Source organism: Myxine glutinosa, chromosome 8 (genome assembly GCF_964187855.1).
Source record: "Myxine glutinosa chromosome 8, kmMyxGlut1.1, whole genome shotgun sequence".
Lineage (NCBI taxonomy): Eukaryota > Metazoa > Chordata > Myxini > Myxiniformes > Myxinidae > Myxine > Myxine glutinosa.
The window spans coordinates 83,683,965-83,708,506 of NC_136268.1; the positions used below are offsets into that span (position 1 = coordinate 83,683,965).

General features: G+C 42.5%; 1 protein-coding gene across 5 annotated transcripts in view; it reads left to right on the forward strand.

Annotated features, from left to right (window-relative positions):
- Positions 1-24,542, forward strand: part of CSPP1 (centrosome and spindle pole associated protein 1) — a 136,190-nt gene that overhangs the window by 43,406 nt on the left and 68,242 nt on the right. For all 5 annotated transcript variants that reach the window (XM_078783441.1, XM_078783443.1, XM_078783444.1 and 2 more), the window contains 6 exons: positions 2,387-2,444; positions 10,767-11,082; positions 11,232-11,409; positions 17,403-17,577; positions 18,972-19,095; positions 21,937-22,032. In XM_078783441.1, coding sequence (XP_078639567.1) covers positions 2,387-2,444; positions 10,767-11,082; positions 11,232-11,409; positions 17,403-17,577; positions 18,972-19,095; positions 21,937-22,032 — 947 coding nt within the window. The remainder of the gene's footprint in view (positions 1-2,386; positions 2,445-10,766; positions 11,083-11,231; positions 11,410-17,402; positions 17,578-18,971; positions 19,096-21,936; positions 22,033-24,542) is intronic.

A 24,542-nucleotide genomic window follows, 5' to 3' on the forward strand; every position in this document is an offset into this window, starting at 1 on the left:
AACAACTGATGCAAGTAACGATGGGGGTTAGGGGAGAACATAAGGGGTGGACAAGATGGATACATAAGCAAAAGTTTGAGATGGGTGTGGGTGGTTTAATGGGTGTAGAATAGATCATGACTTTGGATGGCAAATGCCTGAGATTGTGGTGATCAGCTGTCTTGAAGATCTGGAAAGAAGAATCAAATCGAGTGTGGAAGATGGTTCCACAGGTGGGAAAAGGGAGGAATAAATAAGTGGAGGTGAACAGTGTTTCTGAATTTAGGCATTTTCACTAGGAGGGTGTTGTGAATAGTACAATGAAACTCTCTCAATCTCTCAATTGCTGGTGGACCGAGTGCGTTCAGCAGATACTCGGGGAGGGGGGAGGATTGAGGGAGGTGGGCGATGCATGAGGGAGGGGGAGGATGATAGAGTACGGAGAGGGAAGAGGTTGCAGGATCAGAAATTAGGCAAAAGTTAGAGACCAGCAAACTGTCGGCGATGGTGAAATGTTATGCCCATAGACTCAGCTTCATCGCAAGAGATTACAATGATCTTGAAGGCCTTGGTTTCCACGGCGTCAAGCTGTGAAAAATGTGAGCTCTCCTTTCTTACATCTTTGAAAAGATATGAGGCAAGGGGAGAGCATTTGAGGATAGAAGCCTTGTAGGTGGATAGAAGGTCAGGTGTGCCAAGGAAACACCTTTGCATGATTGAGGATGCTCATTCGCCACCGGGCTTTCGAGGCCAACTTTGATATGAGGCTCACCCAAGAAAGATCGTGGCTGAGAGTGGGACCCAAATGTTTGAGGGACTGAACCTCTTTGAGATGGTTGTTGAGATAGTAGATAGGTGGGTTTGCAGCACGATCCAGAGAGAGAGGGAGAGAGAGTGCGCGAGAGAGAGAGAGAGAGTGCGCGAGAGAGAGAGAGTGCGCGAGAGAGAGAGAGAGAGTGCACAAGAGAGAGAGTGCAAGAGAGAGAGAGAGAGAGAGAGAGAGAGAGAATGCACGAGAGAGAGAGAGTGCGCGGGAGAGAGAGAGAGAGAGAGTGCGCGGGAGAGAGAGAGAGAGTGCGCGAGAGAGAGAGAGAGAGAGAGAGTGCACGAGAGAGAGAAAGAGTGCGCGAGAGGGAGAGAGTGCGCGAGAGAGAGAGAGTGCGCGGGAGAGAGAGAGAGTGTGGGATTTATCGGGATTGAAAGGCATGTTCCAGGTGTTTGACCAGTTTGTGATTTTTGTTAAGGTCTGAGGAGAGGGAAGAGGCTGCTACCTGTCTGTCATATGGATGAGGGATGTCACGGCAGAGAGGGGAGTTGTCAGAAAAGAGATAGAGGATTTTCCAGAGAGTTAGAGAGATCATTTATGATTATTAGGAATAGAATGGGGCCTAGAACACTGCCTTGGGGCTCCAGCCTTGACAGGTGTTAGAGAAGAAAAGGCTCCGTTGGGAGCCACACTTTGGCTACGAGAGTGGAGGGAGTCAGTAATCCAAGATTGGGTTTGGCCTTGGATTCCACAGGTGCTTGCAAAGCAAGGCCGGATGCCAGACTGTATTGAAAGCTCAAGATATGTCCTGAGAGACGGCCCTGATCTCATGACTGATATTGAGGGCCTCTATCAATTGTTGGGAGAGTAGAAACAGCATGTCCATCCTGGTAGAGTGACCAGGCTGAATCTGAATTGATGATCTGAGATGATCTGTTGTTGGAGAAAAGGAATGGTTTTACGTCAACTGCGATGATGGATTCCATGACCTTGCTGAAGATTTGAAGTATGCTAATTGGTCTGTATTTAAGAGAATCCGTTTTTGCACCTTTTTATGTAATGCTGTGATGTTGGCTGATGTTGGCTGATTTTCAAGCAGGTGGTAAATGATAGGGTGAAAAGGACAGAGAGAGAGGAAGTTCAAGAGCAGCAGAGCAGATTTTCAGGACGCGTGAGCTGATGCCATCTGGTCCAGTAGTTGAGGGTTGCCAGAAACGTTTCCACCTTCCCAGGTGCAGGTGGGTACGACTGGGAAGGGTGGTTACTGAGAGGGGTTAGGGACACACTATTTTGAAGATTTTGTGGGGAAATGTTTCAGTGTGTGGGGGATTGACTGATGATCATAGTAGATTGGGCTGGTATTCCGTTATTTTTTTGTCTTTCATCATATCAAATCATTTTGTATTAAAAAATGAATATTTTGCAAAAATAACACCCAGCATTGTGGTTTTTAAGTATTGCATTTTTGTGATTATTACAAAATAATTGATTGAATTTTTAAATAATCTGCATTAATTACAGTACTTTTTCAATGCTAGTGCAATACCTGTATTTTGTTAGATTACTTAAAGACAGACTTGAATAATGTTACAAATGTGGTTATATGTGAGGATACTCACCTTTCTGAATTATGTTCAACAGAGAGAAGGAATTTCAGTTGGCAGTTCCTATCTCTGGAGCTGTTGACCCACAGAAGGATGTGAGTCATTTGTAATGGGGGCCCATTTCTCTTTTCTCTTTGTCTTTTTGCTTATTTAGTGTGTAAAATTTAATAGTATATAGAGAGGGTTAAGGTGAGTTTTAACTTATTTTCATAGATTTGGTTTTCCTTTCGTTTCTGTAATGTTACCAACTAGCAGATATACCAATCAAGGATGGATTATTGGATGGAATGGAATTTTACAGGACATGAGGGCCAATAACAACAACAACAACGACACCAACAACCCTGTGACAAATGGAATAAATGTAGACAATAACAGTAGAAACGCTTACCTGACAATCCACTTTAAAGCACATTCTGTGACTATCTGGCATGGTCCTGGGCCAAAAAAATACTTTGTTTTGACAAAGTTTTTAGGCCATTTATTAGATGGGGAACATGCAACCCCTTGGACGTGGCTTTTCAAGGGGGTCTGGTATCCAGACCCACCAGCTGGGGTGCACTGGCAAACTTTTTATGAATGACTTAGGTGGCTTAAGTAACTTTAAGGGGTCAAACCTTCTGGGGAAAATGTGGTGAAATCTTCCGTCATGAGCTCTGGATCTATTAACAATCTCCTCACACCCTGAGTGGACAGATAGGCAAGTATCTATACACCGCCTCATTTTATTTTCTCCCATTAAAAAAATCTATTTTTTTTTTTGTTTGTTCTTTGCAATTACACAAAAATTGATATTCCCGTCAGTGAGGCAATGGGTCTTCTATTCTAGTCATTGTAAAAACTACCCACAGCAAAATAATTCCTGTGATGACGTATCTGGTCACGTAGGAAATGAAATATCCATTTTTGGCGGGGCGGGGGGTGGGGGGGGGGGGGGGGGTGGAGGGTTCGGGCCAATCGAGCGTCAAACATTTATATCTTCCATCCAAGATATTTATTCAAAAAACAACAACTAGATAGTATTCATAGAATACTTACCCTGCACAGTCAACTTGATGCGAGCCAACTCTTCTGTTTTTGAAAGTGTTTTTTCTTTGATCCAATATGCCTGCCAGACCACATGAGCGATGACATCATAAATTTATATTCCCTAACATTATTGTTGCGTAGATCACGCTCCATAAATTCCAAACTCATCCGACTAAGCGTTGTCCCTGTTGAATTATGATGTCATGATTACGGCACCAATGACATCATCGTTAACAACACCGAGTCCCCATGCGGAGTTCTTTACAATGAGCCATGTTTCTATTTTTTCCATGGAGTGGTTTTGGAAATAGAGGTGCAACGTTTTTCGGTTTTTCCAAGATGGTGTCTGCACCACATGGTGTATGACGTCATAATCATCATTTAAATATTCTACAGGAGGAAGCGCTCCTGTGGTGAAAATTTCATGTCAATCGGACCAAGAATTGCAGAGAAAAAAATTAATACTGATCGAATCAAGCTTTGTACTTGGCGAATTATGATGTCATAATGAAGGCACCCATGACATCATCAACATATCTTATTCCCCATGGGGAGTACTTGACACTGAGTCTTGTTTCAACTTTTTCCATTGAGTGGTTTGGGAGATATAGAGGTCTAAAGTTTTTCCAAGATGGTGTCTAGCATGTGACCTATGATGTCATAATTATGAATACAAAAATTATACAGGCGGAGGCGCTCCTTTGGTAAAATTTCATGTCAATCGGACGGCAACGATTGTGTAATACGCTGATCTGGCCAGCTCGTTTCTCTTTCCCACCTCTTCTTTTTACTCACCCACTCTGCCATTCTGGCATCGACAGAGAAGGGACCCACTCCATGGTCAGGGAGCACACACAACGAAATTGACTTCCATGGGACTTTGGTGGTGAAAAGAACCCACCCATCCAGATGTCTTGAGGGAAGCCCAAATTATGTTAAGAAAAACTTGTTGGCAGTCTGAAATATTGTTTTGTCCTGATTTATGAGCTCGACAAAATATGGCATAATTTCACATGTTTTCAGTTCTCCAAAATTGGTGAGCAGTAAATCAAGAATGTATGTGCAAGTGGTGCAACGTTACTTTCAGTCCGATCTATTGAAGCATGAGCACACTTTCTAGTAGGTAAAACCTCTGTGTTCTAGCACTCAGTGCCTCGGCCATGAGGAGATAAGAGAAGAACATTGATGACCTAACCCCCGCTCTAAAGGGCTTCACCAACCCCTTCACTGAGCTCTTCAACTTGGCCACCAAGGCAGTGATACCTCAAAGGGTCACCCAGGACCTGTATGGACAGAGCGCTATTGGCCAGCAGTTGTTTGATGACTTTGTTCATAGTCACATAAATGCAAATGCAATCAACTTGTGGGCTCTTAATAAAGAGATGTCATCTAAATACTTGAAAAATCCCAGGGAAGCGAGTGAAACTCAGTCTGGGACCAAAACTGGTCGAGCTCAAAGAAGACCGAAGCCGAAGCTTCACCCGAATGCTGGTGGTATCCAAGTCCCAGCCAGACGTAAACCTCGAGGAAGCTGATGGCAGCTATGAGCTCTCTATTGTGCTTTGGTCTCTTTTTGCTTTTGATGGAGAAATGCTGTACTGCCACATGAAGAGCAATTTGATGACCATCCAGGCGAGTCTACCAGCAGCAGAGAGCAATAACCCAGGCCCAGACGGTGACTGCATGCAGACTTGCCATGAGGCAGCCACTGCTTGTAGCATTGCTCTAGTAGATGGAATGTCAGAAGTGCAGTCAATGGGGGGAGCCGTCCTTAATTGCCGTCAGCTGGAAGACCACTTAATCTCCCGTATCCTTGATAAGTACAGCCAAATGGACGAAATGAGAGCAATTTTCAACAGATACGATATCAAGCATTCGCTGAAGCATGCTAGATGAAACCGAAGACAAGGGACACAGATAAGCAGTTGCCCATCACATCACAGTTTCAATGAATATAGCCAAGACTCCCATGAGGAGGTTACTGTCTCATGGCGACACCAAGAGGGAACTGATGGGCTACTTTGCCGAGAAGCTCCTGGAGAAGGCACATTCAATGGGGCGTCCAGTCTTTGTGGCATGGGCCATCCAATGCAGAGCAACACACACCGATTAGAGCTAACTAGACAGTGATCATGAAGAGGCCGATACCAAGCTGCTCCTGCATGCTGCTGAAGCCACAGCCTGTGGGGCTACACGCATCAGAATCTGCATTCCTGACGCAAATGGATTAATTCAGGCTGTGCGACGCTATCCAGAACTATGCAAGGACACATACAGCCTTTGTCACTGGAACTGGAAGACGGAGTAGGGCCATTCCACTTGGTCCCATCTATGATACCTTGGGTCCAAGAAAATCAGCAGCGTTGCCAAGCCTACATACAATAAGTGGCAGAGATAATACTGGTAGTTTCCCTGGCAAGGGGAAGTATGCCTTCTGGAAGGTATTCCAAGATGCAAGCAACTGCATTGTAATAGCCTTGGCAGATCTTGGCACCTCTGTGATGTCAATTGATAAGACGGCTGCTTCCATTGAAGAGCTTATCTGCAAGGTACACGTACCACAGACCCTGATTGTTTTGGTGAAGAAAATGCAATGGTGGTTGTTTAAGAAGATACCACAGTGTGGCTTGTACTTGCATCTCATGCAGACTGTGGGTGGAAACAAGATGGGGATGGGTGGACTCCCATCATGACCATGCAGTTGTCGGCACCATTACCTGTTCTCCATATGGTCAAGTGTGCATGCAAACTACAATGCAATGCCGTTCTGCTAGATGTTCCTGTAGGAAGGCAGGGCTCAACTGGACAGGTATCTGTGGTTGTTCTGATGGTGCCGATGTATCTGAGAGTGTTGGACAATGTGTTTGTGTGCTTCCCCATCTCTCCCCATCTTGTCTTCCGCTCCCTCTTTTTATATATTTTGTTTGTCTGGTTGATTTGTTTGTGAAATAAATGTTAGCTCTTTCACGAGCCTCGATTCAGTATACAAAAAAAAAAAAAAATGTTTCGAGAGAGTGACCAGATTGGCCATGAGTAGAGACCCTCTATCTACTATCAACATATGTTGGCATAACGTTCAGTTTGACATTGAGCAACAAAGTACTGTTGCGCTGTTCATGGCATTAGGAGTGCATTATTTTTCTGTATGTATGTATATATATATATATATATATATATATATATATATATATATATATATATATTTATATATATATATATATATATATATATATATATATATATTAGTATATATAATTTAGTGCTCCAACCTAATGAGCGAACGCCGTGACGTCACCGCCACGTGTGTCCGCCTTGCCTGCCAAGCTCCAGAGGAGCCATCTCGCAGTGTGTAATTTTTATTTATTTATAGATGTTAATTCAGATACTGTCACAAGTGTATGCAAAACTCAGTTACCGACCTGGTTTCGCCCTTATTGGGGCTTCATCAGGGCAAAGCAGTGAGTCTTCCATACACTTGTGGCTGAAAATCTTTCGGTTATATACCAGTCATTATGCGACTCCATACCGTCGGTGGGGAACCGCCATTAAGGTGTCCCATACAGCTACTGCTTATCGCTCCCATTAAGGTGCAGAAATAGCTGTATGGAACACCTTTATGGCGGTTCCCCACTTGGACACCACACCATATTCCCACACTGACGGTATGGAGTCGCATAATGATATATATATATTATATGATATGATATAATGATATATATTACTTGATATATATATATATATATATATATATATATATATATATATATCTATAATTCCAGTAATCTCTGTGTGTTTGTTTGTTTGTACGTTTGTACGTTTGTTTGTCTGTGACCGCTGTTTCTCGACAACCACGGGTCCGATATACTTTAAACTTGCCAGGTATATTGCTGGGGACCCGAGGATGTGCCTTTTCAAGGTTTCATATTAATCGGACAATTACTTACCGAGCTATGTCCAAAAAACGATTCAACCAATCAGAGAGCAGCGAGCTATCGCGTGTGCCGAACGTGGTGGACACACTCTGCCTCGGATGGCACATTTGAGAGCGTATTCATTTATTTCACGTTTGCAAACTATGTTGGCGCTATGTTGGCGTTAAACTATGTTTTAAAACTAATAAAAACCCCGGGGGGATTGTCACTGTACTCGCAAGCCGTTCGCCGTTCGCTTTGGCGTTGCGAATGGACCAAAACATTTCATGCACCAAACCATTTCATGTAAAGCGTTCGCCGTTCGCTTTGGCGTTGCGAATGGACCAAAACATTTCATGAACCAAACCATTTCATGTAAATAGAGGGGGGGATATAATTTTAGATATAGATATAGTACGGGCATGCCCTAGTATATATATATATATATATATATATATATATATATATATATATATATATATATATATATATATATATGTGTGTATATATATATATTTCTGTTTTTCTGTATTGCCAAAAGTATTCAGTTATGAAGCGCTAACATTGGCAGGATGGTTTTGCATCGCAGGACGGTATCCATTCTAACTCATTACCAGCCAGTGATCATTTTTTTTTCGAATTTTTACATTATAATCATTTGTAGTTGAATTGATGACGAACAGCATGCTATGAATTTTGAGTTTGAAATATAGAGGATTTTGAGAATGTAACATGTCTTTTCAGTCAAATAAAAGCAACCACAATGTCGCTTTGTGGGTTTTTTCCAGTAGCTTCCCAAATAATTTTGAACATGTTCCTTGACTGCCAACATTATTTTTTTCATTTTTTTTATTATTATTTATTTATTTATTTATTTACTTATTCATTTTTATTTATTTTATTGTTCACTGGGCTCCTATTTGACTGCATAGGCCATTTGTTTGCTATCACCACAAGAGTCCCATGGAATTACACGTGCTCCCTGATTACCACCTAATTCCAAACATTATTTAATCTTGCTTTCTTTCTGGTCCTTTTGTCTTGTTTCCCTGAGCAAATCTGGTGTACGTTAAGGTGAAAAATTAAGATTGGTTTTGAAGGTTTTGAAATTGAAATTTTGATTGGTTTTGAAAAATTAAGATTGGCTGGGTAGGTGACAAGAACAAGCTGATTAGATTTTGGTTCAGGCCTGGATCCAGGCTTTCAACCATATTTGTACAGATTGAAGTGGTCTGACGGTTCCTCTGTCTTTCTTCTGATTACCTCTGCCACCGAAGGTAGACGAACCGCCTTTGGAGGCGATTTTTTCCCCCACAGAGCAGGGGTTGGCCCCTTTTTTTGGGCACCGTGGTCCCCTTTTTGAAGCAATGATGACTCCACTCTCTGCCGCTCCATTCCTCATCCCTCAGATCGGCACTCTGCAGCCTCCTCACTCTCTGCAGACCTGGACAAAATCACAGACTGGGCAAACAAGTGGAACATGTCTTTCAATCCTGACAAATCTCACACTCTTTCGATGTCTCTCCGAAAAGACCGACTGGACAACCCTCCCATCCACTTTCTCAATAATCTTCTCCAAGAAGTTCTGTCACTCAAGCTTTTGGGTCTCACTATCTGCCATGATCTTTCCTAGGAAAACCACATTTCCAAGCTGGCCTCCAAAGCCAGTCGCCGACTGGGCATCCTCCGTCGTGCGAAGTCCTTCCTTGGCACACCTGAGCTCCTCACCACATACAAGGCTTTCATCCGCAGCTCAATGGAGTACTGCTCTCCCCTCTGGGCTGGTGCTCCTGCCTCACACCTAGCTCGTCATCACGCTGTTGAAACCAAAGCGTTCAGAATCATTGGAATCTCCCGCGATGACGCTATCTCCGAGGGCCTTTCACTTACTCACCGCAGGCAGGTTGGTGGTCTTTCCGTCTTCTACCGACTCCTCTCCGGCCTAGCCCCCCCAGCCCTGTCTGTGCTCTGTCCCCCAAATATTCCTACAGGTCGCACAAGATCTGCCTGCAACCCTCTTATGGTTAAACTGCCAAAATCAAGACTCTCTGCTCACCTTCACTCCTTCATTCCTCTTTTCTCCCGCCTCTGGAGCAAACTCCCTCACTCTCTTCAATCCCACTCCTCCCTCCAGGTCTTTAAAACAGCTGTTCACCGCCATCTCTGATCTTCCCCAATCCAAAACCTTGATCTTTTCTACCCCCGCTAATTTCACCCCAAATCCACTTTTTTGAAATACCAACTTCTTTCCTGGAAGTCCTTGGTGTCCTTGCATTTTATACCTATCCTGCCTTCCCCCAAGCCCTCTGCCTCCCACACATCTCCCGATGTCCCTGCTCTCAAATGTTGTGTTTGTGTGCTCCCTCCCCTTCTCTCCCCATCTTGTCTACCGCTCCCCTTTTTATATACTTTGTTTGCTTGTTTGTTTGATTTGTTTGTTGATAAATGTTAGCTCTTTCACAAGCCTCGATTCTGTTTTCAACAACAAAAAAAGAAGAAGGTTTTTACGACCGGATGCCCTTCCTGCCGCCAACCCTGTTAGTCGCTTCTTGCGATACATAGAGAATTACCAGTGAACTGGTACTCAATTTGCCGACCTCTGAAGGATGATTGGCTGAATCAACCCCCCTGGTGTTAATTCAGTGATCGACCGGTATTCAAACCGAGGATCCTAGGATCCAAAGCCAGCACCCCAACCGCTAAACCAACACCAGGCTACACCGATGGTAGACTGAGTTATATTTTCACCCATCTGTCTGTTTTTGTTTTGTCTGCCTGTTTGTGAAAAGGTTATCCCAAAACGTTGTGGAGGGATTCAGATGAAAGTTGGTTGACAGGTTGGATGTGTGACAAGGACGAAATTATTAGATTTGGGTGAATATCCAGATCCGTGCACGACAATTTTTAAAGTGATTCTTAACCACTGAGAGATTGGGCCAAAAACTATGTATAGCATGATATGTCAAAAAGTTGTAGACGGATTTGGATGAAACTTGGAAGATGAGCTGGGTAGGTGACAAGATCAAGCTGATTAGATTTTGGTTCAGGCCCGGATCCAGATATGGCCCATCAGTGGGATACAAAACGTAAACTGTTCAGCCTGGCAAGACGGCTGGTCCCATTGTATGCACTCTACCGAGTGCCGTTCTAGTTGAATATCCTATTTACTTTATTGGGCTACCTCTGAGTATCGTGAATATCTGTTTTGAATGCCTCTCATATCAATTTTTCTTCATTGTAATCATGAATAGCTACTTACAATCCTTCACTATTAATTTCAGGTCCATTTGGGGCATTTTTACTAAATTCTTTTTGGGTTTCTTCATGATTCTTTCCATGGCAACTTAGGGTAAAAGTTCTTTAGTTCACTAATAAGCTGCAATTTCCTTCTTTTTTTTTTTCTTGCTTAAGTCAAAAAATGCCTCTGGAACATTTAATGATCAGCAATGTCGGTATCATCTCTCTTATTTTCAATAGGCACATCGCTTGGCCAAAATGCTGGGCTCTTCTTGGAAAGCTGATTTTTCCAAATCGTCGCAAGCTGTTCTACAACCACATCCTCCATCCTATCCCCCTCCCAAAACCAATGTGAACTGTCGCTCCACTCATATCCAGCACGTCCTATCCCATGCTCAAAATCGATTGCCCTCTCCCATTCTCCTCCATAACCACAATTCTCTCCCACCTATCGGTCAGACCTACACCCCTTCTACAAACTATATTTTGCCCCACAGTCAAGTTCACCACAACAACCAGCATGCCAGCGACATGCCAGAGCCATCTGTTGCACAATGTAGGAGTTTTTTTTTTTTTTGAAAATGAGCATTCCTAAAATTTCAAACAGAGATTCAACCTTGAAATAATTCATTGTGATCTGTAAAATGTTTGTTTTTTTTAATTTAGTCTTCTCTTTCCAAAAACATCTTTCCCAATTATTTCCAGTTGGAACCAGCACTTCCTGTGGCTGTGCCATTCCTTATGTTGGCTATACTGACGTGCAACCTCTACCAATGTATGTTCAACCACACATGCAAACGGTGGGATTGCAGTTTTCCAGAAACTGTTTTATACCTCCTGGCAACCTACCTCAATGTGTACCTTCTAAACAGGCCATGGAACAGTGAGTATTGCCTTTTTGGAAGGATTTTTTTTTGAGTTTTCTTGCCATTCGTTGTGTAAATGATGATCATCGGAATTGTTGTCATCTATCTATAATTCCAGTAATCTCTGTGTGTCTGTGTGTCTGTGTGTCTGTGTGTTTGTCTGTGACCGCTGTTTCTCGACAACTACCGGTCCGATAAACTTGAAACTTGCCAGGTATATTGCTGGGGACCCGAGGATGTGCCTTTTCAAGGTTTCATATTAATCGGACAAGTAGTTACCGAGCTATGGTCACCGTACTCGCAAGCCGTTCGCTTTGGCTTTGCGAATGGACCAAACCATTTCATGTAAATAGAGGGGGGGGTTCTACCGTACTCGCAAGCCGTTCGCTTTGGCTTTGCGAATGGACCAAACCATTTCATGTAAATAGAGGGGGGGGGGTTCTGTGGTCGTTACTGCGACGTGGTGTCAAAGTTTTTTTTTTGCATGCACGTACGGGCAAGCACGTACGTGCGGGCACGTCCTAGTGTTGATAATCACAGCATCACAAGACATTGATTCATAAATCAGAGATCACATTTTAAATGAGATTTGAGATGTGGATGAAACCTAGTGGTATTTCACAAGTTCTGTGGCAGTAAAATGAATTTTTTTAATTTATTTTATTTTTCCAAAAATATAAAGTTTCAAAAGTATTTACTGTCATTTTCCCATGATATTTTTTATTTTATTAGTATCTGAAAGTCATCTCATTATTTGCATTGAAGGTAATACCTGGACATCCATGTTTCTACTTGTATCCCACGTATTGAGGCAGGGAGTTTAAAATGAGGCTAAAAGGTTGCCATTACTTTGGAAATAACATTGTTAAAGCAGCTTCCTCCTCTTCGTAATTTACACACCTGTACAATCTAATAAAGTACTGCACTAATATAATAGGTATTATTGTACAGTACCCTCCATAAGTATTGGAACCGTTAAGCCAAATTTGTTATTCTTGCTACGAGGACCAGTCAATAAGTAACCTTAAAATGGCGATATAAATTCGAGAATGTAATGTGTGTAGTTGCAGAAGACATATGTTATATCTATGGGTAAGAGTCATGTTTTGCCTGTTTTAGATCTGGCAACATTGAGCGTATGACGTCAGTAGAGCAGTTCCAAGAAGGCGGCTCCCTGAGAAGCATGCACCAGAGAGTAGCAACGTTCTGTCACCCATTTCTTGGGAAGTGAGGGTGTGAATCCCAGTGAAATCCATCACAGAATGAAGATGCAATATGGTGACGCACGTTTATCGCTGCAGTAGGTGTACGACTGGGACAGGAAGTGTAAAAGTGGAGTGTCCAGTGTGGCAGACGCTGCTCGCTCGGGCCGGCCTCACACAGCCGACACACCAGAAATGGTTGCAGGAGTTGAGCGTCTGCTAAGGTAAAACCGTCGCATTATGCTGGATGAAGTGGTCTCCGAATTGAACATTAGCCATGGTTCAGCACACCATATCATTCACAACGTGCTGGGGTTCCACAAAGTGTCTGCACGATGGGTGCCTAGACAACTCGCACCCGAACTGAAAGAACGGTGAGTGGATGCATGTGAAGAACTTCTGCGACATTATGAAACCGAAGGCGACGCTTTCTTACAGCACGTAGTGACTGGGGATGAAAGCTGTGTCCACTACTTTCAGGCAAAAACGAAGAGGGCAAGCAAAGAGTGGCGCCATTCAACTTCACTGAAGCCCAAACAATTCCGCACACAGCCGTCCGCTGGAAAAGTGATGCTGATGCTCTTCTGGGATAGCTGAGGCCCACATGCAGAGCATTATGTACCCAGAGGGACCACAGTCACCAGTGCATCATCGTGCGATCTTAAAAATCATCTGAAACCAGCAATCAGATCAAAACATCATGTACTACTCACGACCGGTGTTTTGGCCAGCATTACAATGCTCAGCCCCATACTGCCCACACTGTAGCTGCAACAATCGAGGACCTGCATTTTGAGTGTCTTCGTCATCCACCTTACTCGCCAGACCTCACCCCTTCGGATTACCACATCTTTGGGCCACTTAAAGAGGCGCTTGGTGGAACCACTTCCCAATCCGACGAAGAGGTCCAAGAGGCGGTGTACGAATGGCTACACAAGCAGCCCAAACATTTTTTCCCCAGAGGAATCCAGGCCTTAGTAAAGCACTGGAAAAATGCATTTAACGCAATGGAGATTATGTTGAAAAATAAGTTGTTACACATGTACGTGCAATAAACAAGTTTTGAAAAATAATTTAAGGTTACTTATTGACTGCCCCTTGTATATACTCAAGAAATTTGGATGCGAGATCAAAAGATGAATGAGGCAAGAGTACAGAAGATCAGCATTTATCTCTTGGTATTTCGATGCATATATGTTTTAACATACAGTGCATTCAGAAAGTATTCAGACCCCTTCACTTTTTTCACATTTTGTTATGTTGCAGCCTTATGTTGAAATCGTTTAAAGTCATTTTTTCCCTCATCAATCTACACTCAATACCCCATAATGACAAAGAAAAAACGGGATTTTAGAAAGTTTTGCAAGTTTATTTTAAAAAAACAAAACAGAAATATCACCTTTACATAAGTATTCAGACCTTTGCTATGACACTTGAAATTTAGCTCAGGTGCCTCCCATTTCTCTTGATCATCTTTGAAATGTTTCTACAACTTCATTGGAGTCCACCTGTGGTAAATTCAATTGATTGGACATGATTTGGAAAGGCACACACCTGTCTTTATAAGGTCTCACAGCTGACCATGCATATCAGAGGAAAAATCAAGCCCTGAGGTCGAAGGAACTGCCTGCAGAGCTCAGAGACAGGATTGTGTCGAGGCACAAATCTGGGGAAGGCTACAAAAAAAATTCTGCTGCATTGAAGGTTCCCAAGAGCACAGTCGCCTCCATAATTCTTAAATGGAAGAAGTTTGGAACAACCAGGACTCTTCCTAGAGCTGGCCGCCCAGCCAAACTGAGCAATCGGGGGAGAAGGGCCTTGGTAAGAGAGGTGACCAAGAACCCGATGGACACTCTGGCTGAGCTCCAGAGATCCTGTTTGGAGATGGGAGAAACTTCCAGAAGGACAACCATCACTGCAACACTTCACCGATCTGGGCTTAATGGCAGAGTGGTCAGACGGAAGCCTTTCCTCAGTGAAAGACACATTTCTACCACATAGTTTTGTTCACGTAGCTTTGCAGTTTTGTGATAACATCACTTCACAACGTAGTAGATTTTTGATGTCGTCACGATAGACCTGTGCATCCTGCTAACTTAACGAGCACTTCACAGCGGCATTCCCATCATTGCCAGAAGAAAAATGTGCTCCACTATGGTGGTCCTTAATTTTAGAGAAGAGATGAAAATCTGACAGGGCAAAGTCAGGGTGGTGCTTTGCTTTATAGCTTTACTTAATTGACCATCTCTTGCACTCATGATCGTACTGGTACACTCAAGTATCATCTCCAGTCCTCTGCAATCATCTTATCTCTAGTCAGTCATCCCAACTTCTCATCTCCAGCACTTCACAGCACTAACATTTTTGTGGTGCCCTCTGCCATCTTGACTGACAAGAATAGGAGGCATTATTTTTCAACACACCCTCATATTACAATTCTATGTTGAAGTGAGAAAGACTTCATTGTTGAGGTGTTTGAAAGTTATCAGTGTACTTTTTAATGTATAGAAAGATGCAGAAATGTACTAAACTTCCTAGACTAATAAAAGGTACCTCCACCATGGAAGGTGGATGGAGGTTATGTTTTCAGCCCTGTCTGCCTGTGTTTGTCTGTGCGAAAGATGTCTCAAAAAGTTAGGGAGGGATTCAGACGAAATATGGTGGACATGTTGGGTGTATGGACAAATTTGACGATTTCAGTGAAGATCCGGATCTGAGAATGCCTTTTTTTTTTCTTTTTTTTTCTAAATTATTCTTCACCATTGAGCAATTGGTCCAAAAACTATATGCAGCTTGATATATCAAAATGTTGTGGACAGATTATGGCAAAACTTCGTGCATGTGTTGGGTAGGTGACGAGAACAAGCAGATTTGATGTTGGTGTTTGACATGGACGAATTGTCCAGACGTATATCTGGCCTATCGATGAGATACAAAACATAAACTGTTCAGCCTTGGAAGTGCTCTCTGTTGTTGAAATCACCCAGCTAGTTAATGAGAGCCTGCTGAATGAGCGAGGCTTATGTTTTTTGTTTTTTTGAACTTGTCTTATTGCAAGAGAACCGAAGTCATATTTGATCTCTAACCTTAACATTCAACACAAATGCTGTGAGCTTATCCTTTAGTTGAAGTCACTGCTGTGTTTGCATTGCTGATGTAAATTATAATTCTTGGTGATGTTTTCTCAAACCAAATGTCATAACCACAGAATTCTGCACAATCCCTGCCGTCTGACCACTCATGAAAATTGCAGGACATTTGAAGATTTATACGATAAAGAAATGTTGCCTGATTGTCTCATTGAAAGAAAAAAGTTATTGTTAAACATGCTTTGTGATAAAGTCACTTCAAATAAAGTAAGGCCTCCTGATGTTTCATTTGATTTGTACATTATTCTATTCACCTCCATTAATATCCACAGGATTTGAAACCATTAATCTTTGGCCACTGCCCGGAAACTTGCTCGTGACATATTTCTAGGATGGTATTGGTCAATTTCGAATTCGCCTGCTTTCCACTGTTCTCAGAAACGACGTCTGAACATGTTCTATTTGGTCGGAGCATCCTGCCATATCAACAATGCTGAAAATGCTTAAAGTCAGATCCAAGGATTTAGGAGCCATCTACTTGTTTTGTACAAACCTAGTGGGGCTGGCAGGATGGCTGAGAGTTCCGCACATTCGTCTCTAAGCTGTCTGGCCTGGGTTTGAATCTCAACCAAGCTATACACTGTCAACTCTGTGTTTCACAGGTTGGGTGATTCATCAATGTGTGTGCCGTCCCTTGGATGGACGTTAAACGGGCATCCCATCTACCGGCATTAGTTGGTGGATATTAAAGATCCCATGGTGTCCTTCGCGAAGAGTAGGTGGGTATTTGCTGGCACCATGGCCGAATTCCAAATTCCTGCCCTAATAAGCTGGCCCTGCATCAGCGGCACAGCCACGCTCCCAGCAATGATGCAAACCAGCAGCCACAGGCAGCACACGAGATGATTATGATGTACAAACCAGGTGGGGGCAGAGTGTTGCTAATTATAATTGAGCTAAAGTGGAGAAGGGTGGATTGTATAGGAGAGAAAGGAGGAGTGTCGAGAGAAGGGAAAGAGGTGGGGAGAGTAAAGGGATTCCTCTTCCTGATCTCTTCTTCTTGCACTGACTCTGCTCTCCAGTTCACATACATTTTTCTACATCATGGAGAAATGATCATGTTTGTCAACTTTTCCTGTGATGTGATCAACTTTCCATGATCACATGTCCTTTACTTTCCCCTCTGGTTCCCTTGCAATGTTCATGTCACTTTTATTGCTTGTCTCTGCGTTCCTTGCTTGATACTCAGTCTGTTGTCTGCCAGTTCCCCATTTCTATAATTTTGATCTGTGGGCCTCTTAATGCTTTGTCATCAAATCCTCCATGAGTCCCAGTCTTGGTATAAAAAGGGAGAGGGGATGAGGAAAAGAGCTTGTATGGAGCATATGACATATCAAAACTTCCACCATATTTGTTTGCGTACAAGGTCAATTGGGCCCTCATTAGCAACTTTCTTTTCGTGAAAAAAACAAGTAGTCTCACTTACTTTGGTAGGTGACAAGATTAAGTTGGTAGGTAACAAGAACAAGCCGATTAGATGTTTGTTAACGTTCGGATGAGGAAGTGGCCTATCAGTGGGATACAAAACATAAACTGTTCAGCCTGGTGGAGGAATGCGTTCTACCGAGTGTCATTTTAGTTCATTATGTTGTGTTGTAGATGTAAAGCTGAATTTTCATTTCTATAAATGTTCTAATTGTGTGTTCCTCGTTTGAGCAGTGCAGGAACATTATCGGCGCATGACCACACAGAGCAGTTGAAGCAGACTTCAGAGCAGGCTTGCGAGGCACAGACTGAGGAGCCAACAGGTGTGATCATGTCTCCATTGTGGCAGGAAGGCGATGACAGGCGTCGTACAAATAAATTGGCATGCCATGAGGAGTTGAAGATCCAGGTGACCTTGCATTGTTGAATTGATGAAGTTTAGATGTGATTACAGTTTAGATGTTTAGTTTTGAACACTATTCTAGCATAGGATATACACTTTGCCAAAGTTTCATTACAAACTTTAATTCACAGTTACTCAATCTGCATGAAATTATTTCTTGCATATTTATTGACTTTTCTACAGTAGCTAGTCGACTCTATTCCATGAAGCCCTCCACTGATCAGTTTGAGTCATTATTTGAGCATTCTCATTGAGCTACTTAGTGACCGCTGCCATGTTGGTTGTTAGTCTAAAAATAAGAAACACATTGACCACCGTTAGTAATGACTGCGAGATGGCAGTGAGTTCAAATTTCTTCCATAATTTCCCTTAGATAGTGCAAAACTCCAGAAATTTACTTAAATATGTAGTACCTGAAATCATACTGTAAACACAACCCTAACAGCTACCACTACTTCCTGTTTTGCCACACAAAAACAGTATGTGCTATCTTGGGCAATTTGTGCACCAACTAATGTCGACCATACCAAAGTAAACATTGCTCATCTACAACCATCATTTCAATGCAGCATATGTACGTTTGCTTGAGCCTGGTGTTGGCTTAGCGGTTAGGGTGCCAGCTTTGGATCCTAGGATCCTGGGTTTGCTTAGCGGTTAGGGTGCAGGCTTGGGATCCTAGGATCATGGGTTTGCTTAGCGGTTAGGGTGCAGGCTTGGGATCCTAGGATCATGGGTTTGCTTAACGGTTAGGGTGCCAGCTTTCGATCGGAGGATCCTGGGTTTGAATCCCGGTCGATCACTGAATTAATGCCAGGGGGGTTGACTCAGCCTGTCATCCTTCCGAGGTCAGCAAATTGAGTACCAGTTCACTGGTAATTCCCTGTGTGTCGCAAGAGGCGACTAACAGGGTTGGTGGCAGGAAGAGCATCCGGCCGTAAAACATTGCTTCAAAAAGGGGACCACGGTGCCCAAAAAAGGCCAACCCCCACCCTGCGGGGAAAAATGGCCTCTAAAGGTGGTTCTATATGTAAGTTTGCTTATTCTGGAACAAAGATGTTCTGAGTTTGTTGGTAAAGACGAGGTGTAAGCTAATTGGATAACCCCAACTTTGAAGTCAGTGCTTTGAATTAACATCTGATAACCCCAACTTTACCTTTTTTCCTAAATGTATGTTGTTTCAAATTTTTGTAACTGGAGTGAATCATTCACATGCCTCAGTTGGAGAGGTGTCGTTTTAAGGCTCGTTTAAGAGCTTGTAAGTTACTTTGTACAACACACACACACACACACACACACACACACACACACACACACACACACACACACACACACACACACTTTATTATTAATCACTTGCTTTCCCACCCCGCCCCCCCCCCCCTCCCTTATGACTATATTAGATGAAAGACAAAGAAATGCAGACAAAGAGACAGCAGAATGGATTGAGCACCGTTGAAGATTACAATCCCTGGGGCCGGGGTGGTGGGGGGGCCCCCAACCATGATGTACATGGCAACATCCTGAGTAAGCAGGCAAAATAAAAATGTATCTACTCGTATTTATAAGATCCCGCTTGTACATGCTATTGATGACAGTATAGCTAATTCGATTCACCAGCATCTTGTTTGCCACTGAACTGTTTAGTTCTGGGTTCATTCATTAGTAGTTTCATTTGACTAAAACCATTGTCTGCCACAATGGCTACAGAACTCACTGCATTTAGAAGGATCATATCATCCTGCAGATGTCTGTTTGGCTGTCGAAAGATCCCATGACATTTTTGCAAGAGCAAAAGGGAAGAGAGGATGATAGATACCCTTCGTTTGGTATCCTTGCCATATTTATAATTATCTGTGTTGTTAGAAAAGGAAGGGAAGAGAGGATGATAGAAGACTTGAAAGGCAATGGGAGTGAGAGGATGGAAATGGGTTTCAGAGGATCTAGGAGTAAAGGAAGAAACAGGCATGTGCAGAGCTAACCAGGAGGAGGAGGCGGGGGGGATTCTTCCTTCATTGCACATGTCATAAATATGAAATTTATCTCCACTCATTGGTTGTGGGAGATATGGAGGAGGGTGGTGGAGCAAACAAAAATTAGACATCTCATTCTCCCTGACGACTAATACGTGGTTCACACTGAATGCCATTCAATCCAAAATAAAATTTTCTAAAAAAATAACAAGGTAATCACAATGTTTCAACCAACTTGCCCTATAAATGTCTTGTTTCAATTCGCCAAGAACAAATTTCATTGGTTCCAATGTTTTTTAGAACACGTAAGAAGCTGAAGAAGTCTCAACTTCCTAACTCGTGTTATTTTCATTCATTTGAAAGTGGAAGTTTAACGCCTTTGCCATGTGTTTTATTTATATGAAATCAATTTTGCTCCAAATCTTAAGTTTTGTCACAAGTAGATGGGGAATTGCTCTCAAACATTTTGTGATTATATTGTGATTTAGTACAACAAATTATTGTACAAAGTCACAAAAAAGAAAAGGAACAATTTCATTACAGTTGTATGGCTTTGCTACAGCACATTCTGTTTTTTTTTTTTTTTTTTTTTTTTAAGTAGAATGTACAGCAGAGGGGAGGGCTAAGGAATGTGACAACAACAACAACATGCATTTTAAAGGCCATTTTCCCTGCTAGAGCGGAGGTTAGCCTTGCGGTCCCCATGGCAATCTTCTCCATTTTGCCGTATTTTCTGCATCTCCCCTTGTTAACCGTCTTGCCTGCATTTCTTCTTCCACCATCTTTAGCCAAGTCTTTCTCGGTCTTCCCCGTCCTCTACTTCCTTCTACATTCATTTCCATCACTCTTCTCAACCAGTCACTTTCATCCTTCCTCAACACATGACCAAACCATCTCAACCTGTTCCTCTTCACAGCATCATTCGGCTAAGGAATGTGAGTCGACCACAATTAATGGATGAGCATCTCGTGTAGACCAGGCCATGTGGGGCAGACATATTATTCCCACCATTGAGATTGATTAACTGCAAGCGGGGTCTTTTACTGGTAATCCAATTGTGATGTGGCAATCTATTACTAAAAGGATGTGTGAGTGTGTGTGTGTGTGTGTGTGTGTGTGTGTGTGTGTGTGTGTGTGTGTGTGTGTGTGTGTGTGTGTGTGTGTGTGTGTGTGTGTGTGTGTGTGTGTGTGTGTCGTTGGTTGTTATCTCCAAATGCGGGTTTCAGAAGGTAGAATGGAGTCCTTTCAGGTCTCGGTGTGTGTGTGTGTGTGTGTGTGTGTCGGTTGCTATCTCCAAATGCGGGTTTCAGAAGGTAGAACGGAGTCCTTTCAGGTCTCGAAGTGTGTGTGTGTGTGTGTGTGTGTGTGTGTGTGTGTGTGTGTGTGTGTGTGTGTGTGTGTGTGTGTGTGTGTGTGTGTATTGAAGAAGCAGAACGATCTTGAGTTTCAGCACTTCCTGCTGTCGTACCATTAAAAAAAATGGTACCGTTAGAAAGCTATTGGTCAATTTACTTGGAACCAAAAAATAGTTTTCGGTGAATCTTAAAGATGCCTCTTTTAAAAGCCCTCTTTCTGGCTTTCAAGAAGAGGAAGTGGTAATAGGTGCTTAATGCAGTAGTTCAAACGATAACGTTTATTATTCTATTACAGCAGGAACCCTTTACAAGGATATGGAAGGAGCACACAAAATTATGTATTCTCAAAGCAATAGAAAGCATCTGAAAATGCAAAGCCCATCCGCATCCGTGATGTAATCAGATGTCTTCCTCTTCTTCCGTATGCTAAACATGTCGAAAACCGCTAAAAAAAATGCAAAATTAAAACTGACCATTTTATGCAACCTTGACCTGCCATATCATGTCTGTTATGCTATCTCCTAAACGGTTGTGCAGAAATTCCCAAACTTGGTAATTATGATCTGCACATGGCACAAAGGTGCAAGAGCAGTGTCATCTCCCCCCTCCTGTGGTGGGGTGAAAAGGTCAAATACTTCGAAAATGCAACTACGGGCACATTGTAAAACATTTTTAATGAAACTTTGTAAATGCAATCCACATTGGGGGACACATAAAGTATGTAGCGATGTTTTGGATTTGATACCTGGGTTCATGCCACGTTTTGACACGCGTCAAAATGGAAATATGTATTTTACTCAAAATTTGATATGGGGTCATTCCTGGTGGCATTTTTTTACCTTCTTTAAACTTTGCTATAGGTGGTAATCGTGGGGATTTGCCATAGCGCGCCATCAACTTTGCTCCAGTGTTTTTATTTACTTGAAATCGGGCAATACCATAGTAAATTGTTCTTCCAAATGTTTAATCCCTGCCTTCTTCCAAATGTGTCACCACCAGAAAATCTTTACTATCATCGATTTTCTTGTGCCTTTCATTAGCTGATTTGAGAAAGATGCACCAGCAGAACAAGGCGAATCGAGATACGCCATCTTTGCAAAACCCACTTGACAGCCCGACGTCAGCTTCACCTCAAAGCAAGTGTTTGTGTGCGATTTGCTTCTCTTTTGTTACCACAACTTGTTTGATTCTTTTTGCTACATTTTTTTTTCTATCTCAGCACACATTCCTGGCAGGATGGACGAAAGGTATGCACACTCGCCTCTAAGCTGACTTGTCTGGTTTGAATCTCAGCCCAGCTATACACTGTCATGTATTCCAGCTATAAACTGGTGTTTCGCGGGCATGGTGATTCATCAATGTGTGTGCCGTCGCTCGGATGGACGTTAAACTGGGCGTTCCTTCTGCCAGCATTATTTGCTACATGTAAAAGATCCCCACGGGGTCCTTCACAAAAAGTAGGCGAGTTATCGCTGACACACTGAACAAATTGCTAATTTCTGCCCTGACTTCCTATGTTGGAGTGGCGACCCATCCAGGAATTCAACCCTAGTAGCCAAGAACTGCTTTGGCAGAACTGACAATCTGCATAGAGCATGGCTCATTATCTGATCAGACACACCACAAGAAAACCTTTCTTGTATTGCACATTTCATCCAACCATATGTCAATGCCTTTTTGTCCTCGAGCATTTGTTATGGACAAGCCAACTGTCTGATAAGATCTGATTAATAGTGAGGAGATCTTGATGCTTAGACGTTTTTCTTCGTTATGCCACATCCTCATAGTTTTGACTAAGACAAAGATGGCAGTTCTTGAACTCATACCACCCCATTTTCATTTTCTCAAACCCTTTGTCATGCAAATGACAAATCCTTTTCTTCATAAAACAAGACCGAAAGTCTAACAGCAGCGTAGCCGGGCTTGTTTGAAACTTTAATTGAAGAGGATCGTATCACCTGGGTGGAGATACCAGTTCGCAAATAGAAAAGAAGAAGAACCGCCTTTAGAGGCCATTTTTCCCCGCAGAGAGGGGGTTGGCCTTTTTTGGGCACCGTGGTCCCCTTTTTGAAGCAATGTTTATGGCCGGATGCCCTTCCTGCCGCCAACCCTGTTAGTCGCCTCTTGCGACACACAGGGAATTACCAGTGAAATGGTACTCAATTTGCCCACCTCGGAAGGATGAACAGGCTGAGTCAACCCCCCTGGTGTTAATTCGGCGACGGCCGGGATTCTAACCCAGGATCCCAGGATCCTAGGATCCCAAGTCGGCACCCTAACCGCGAAGCCAACACCAGGCTTCAGTTAGCAAATAATGTAAGTATTAAATTATTTTGAAGTACTCTAAGTCTCTAAGCTGTTTGTTGCCATGGAAGTGAAGAGATTGCATTGAGACACAGGTGTATTCTATATGTTTTGAGTCGACAATGAACCACCATACAACACTTCAATCCAATAACTTTGCAATCACGACAAAGGATTGCAATGTTGATTATATTTACTATATTATTATTATTAACGTTATTATTATTATGAAGACTATGTTACTGTATTAATAAACCGAGGCTAATTCCTGACTCACACGATAATTAGCACACCGCTTCTCATCGGGTCATCCATGAACCATACACCACTTCAATCCAGTAACTTTGCAGTCACGACAAAGTCACAGTGTTATGATCATATTTACGATATTGTTATTATTATTAGCGTTTTTATTATTATAAAAACTAAACGATGTTACTAACACGATGTTACTGTATTAATAAACCGAGGCTAATTCCTTGCTCCCGCGATAATTAGTACACCGCTTCTCGTCTAGTCATCCATGAACCATACACTGCTTCAGTCCAGTAACTTTGCAGTCACGACAAAGATTGCAGTACGTGTTACGATTAGATTTACTGTATTATTATTATTACGAAAACTATACTCATGTATTGAGAAACTGAGGCTAATTTGTCCGAAGTAGCCTGAAGGTGAGGCATGAAGACATGAAGCCTAAAGCCTATAAGTACTGTGTCGTTGCAAGACACATAACGTCTATGCTTTCTTTATTTTGATGGTCATTTTAACAATCCATTTGTTTGTGTTTCACACTGAATGAAAAACGTAAAGGTAGAGCATGGCGATTGTGATATATGACAGGTTTGACGATATGTTCGGCCTGAACGGCATATCAAGTTCAAAATGGCGGTGTCTGGAGTCAGCCATCGAATGCCATAATGGCATCACAGACGTAATTATATCACATCACCCCTGTCATGTGACTAGATCCTCAGCTCTGATTGCTGTACGTTTGTGAGGGACATACATACATATGGACATCCGGACAGGCAAAACACTGTTCTAGATCGCTTTGCCTTACGGGCAACACCGTAAATAATTTTCATGAAAATTCAACAGATAAAATATATACAGCACATAATAGGTCTATCAGATCCTCACTACAGCACTGCGAGATAAAATAGGCCATGCTCTTAGACTTGGAGAAAGAACAAGTATAAAAATAAAAAGAAATCCTCAGAAACAGTTGTATTAAGTTGAATGTTTCAGCAGATTTTAGGGTAAATGAAGAAGGATTGGGGGTCGGGCCATCATTGCTCCAACCTATAAATGGTCAAATAAAATTAACTTTTCCTTGTGC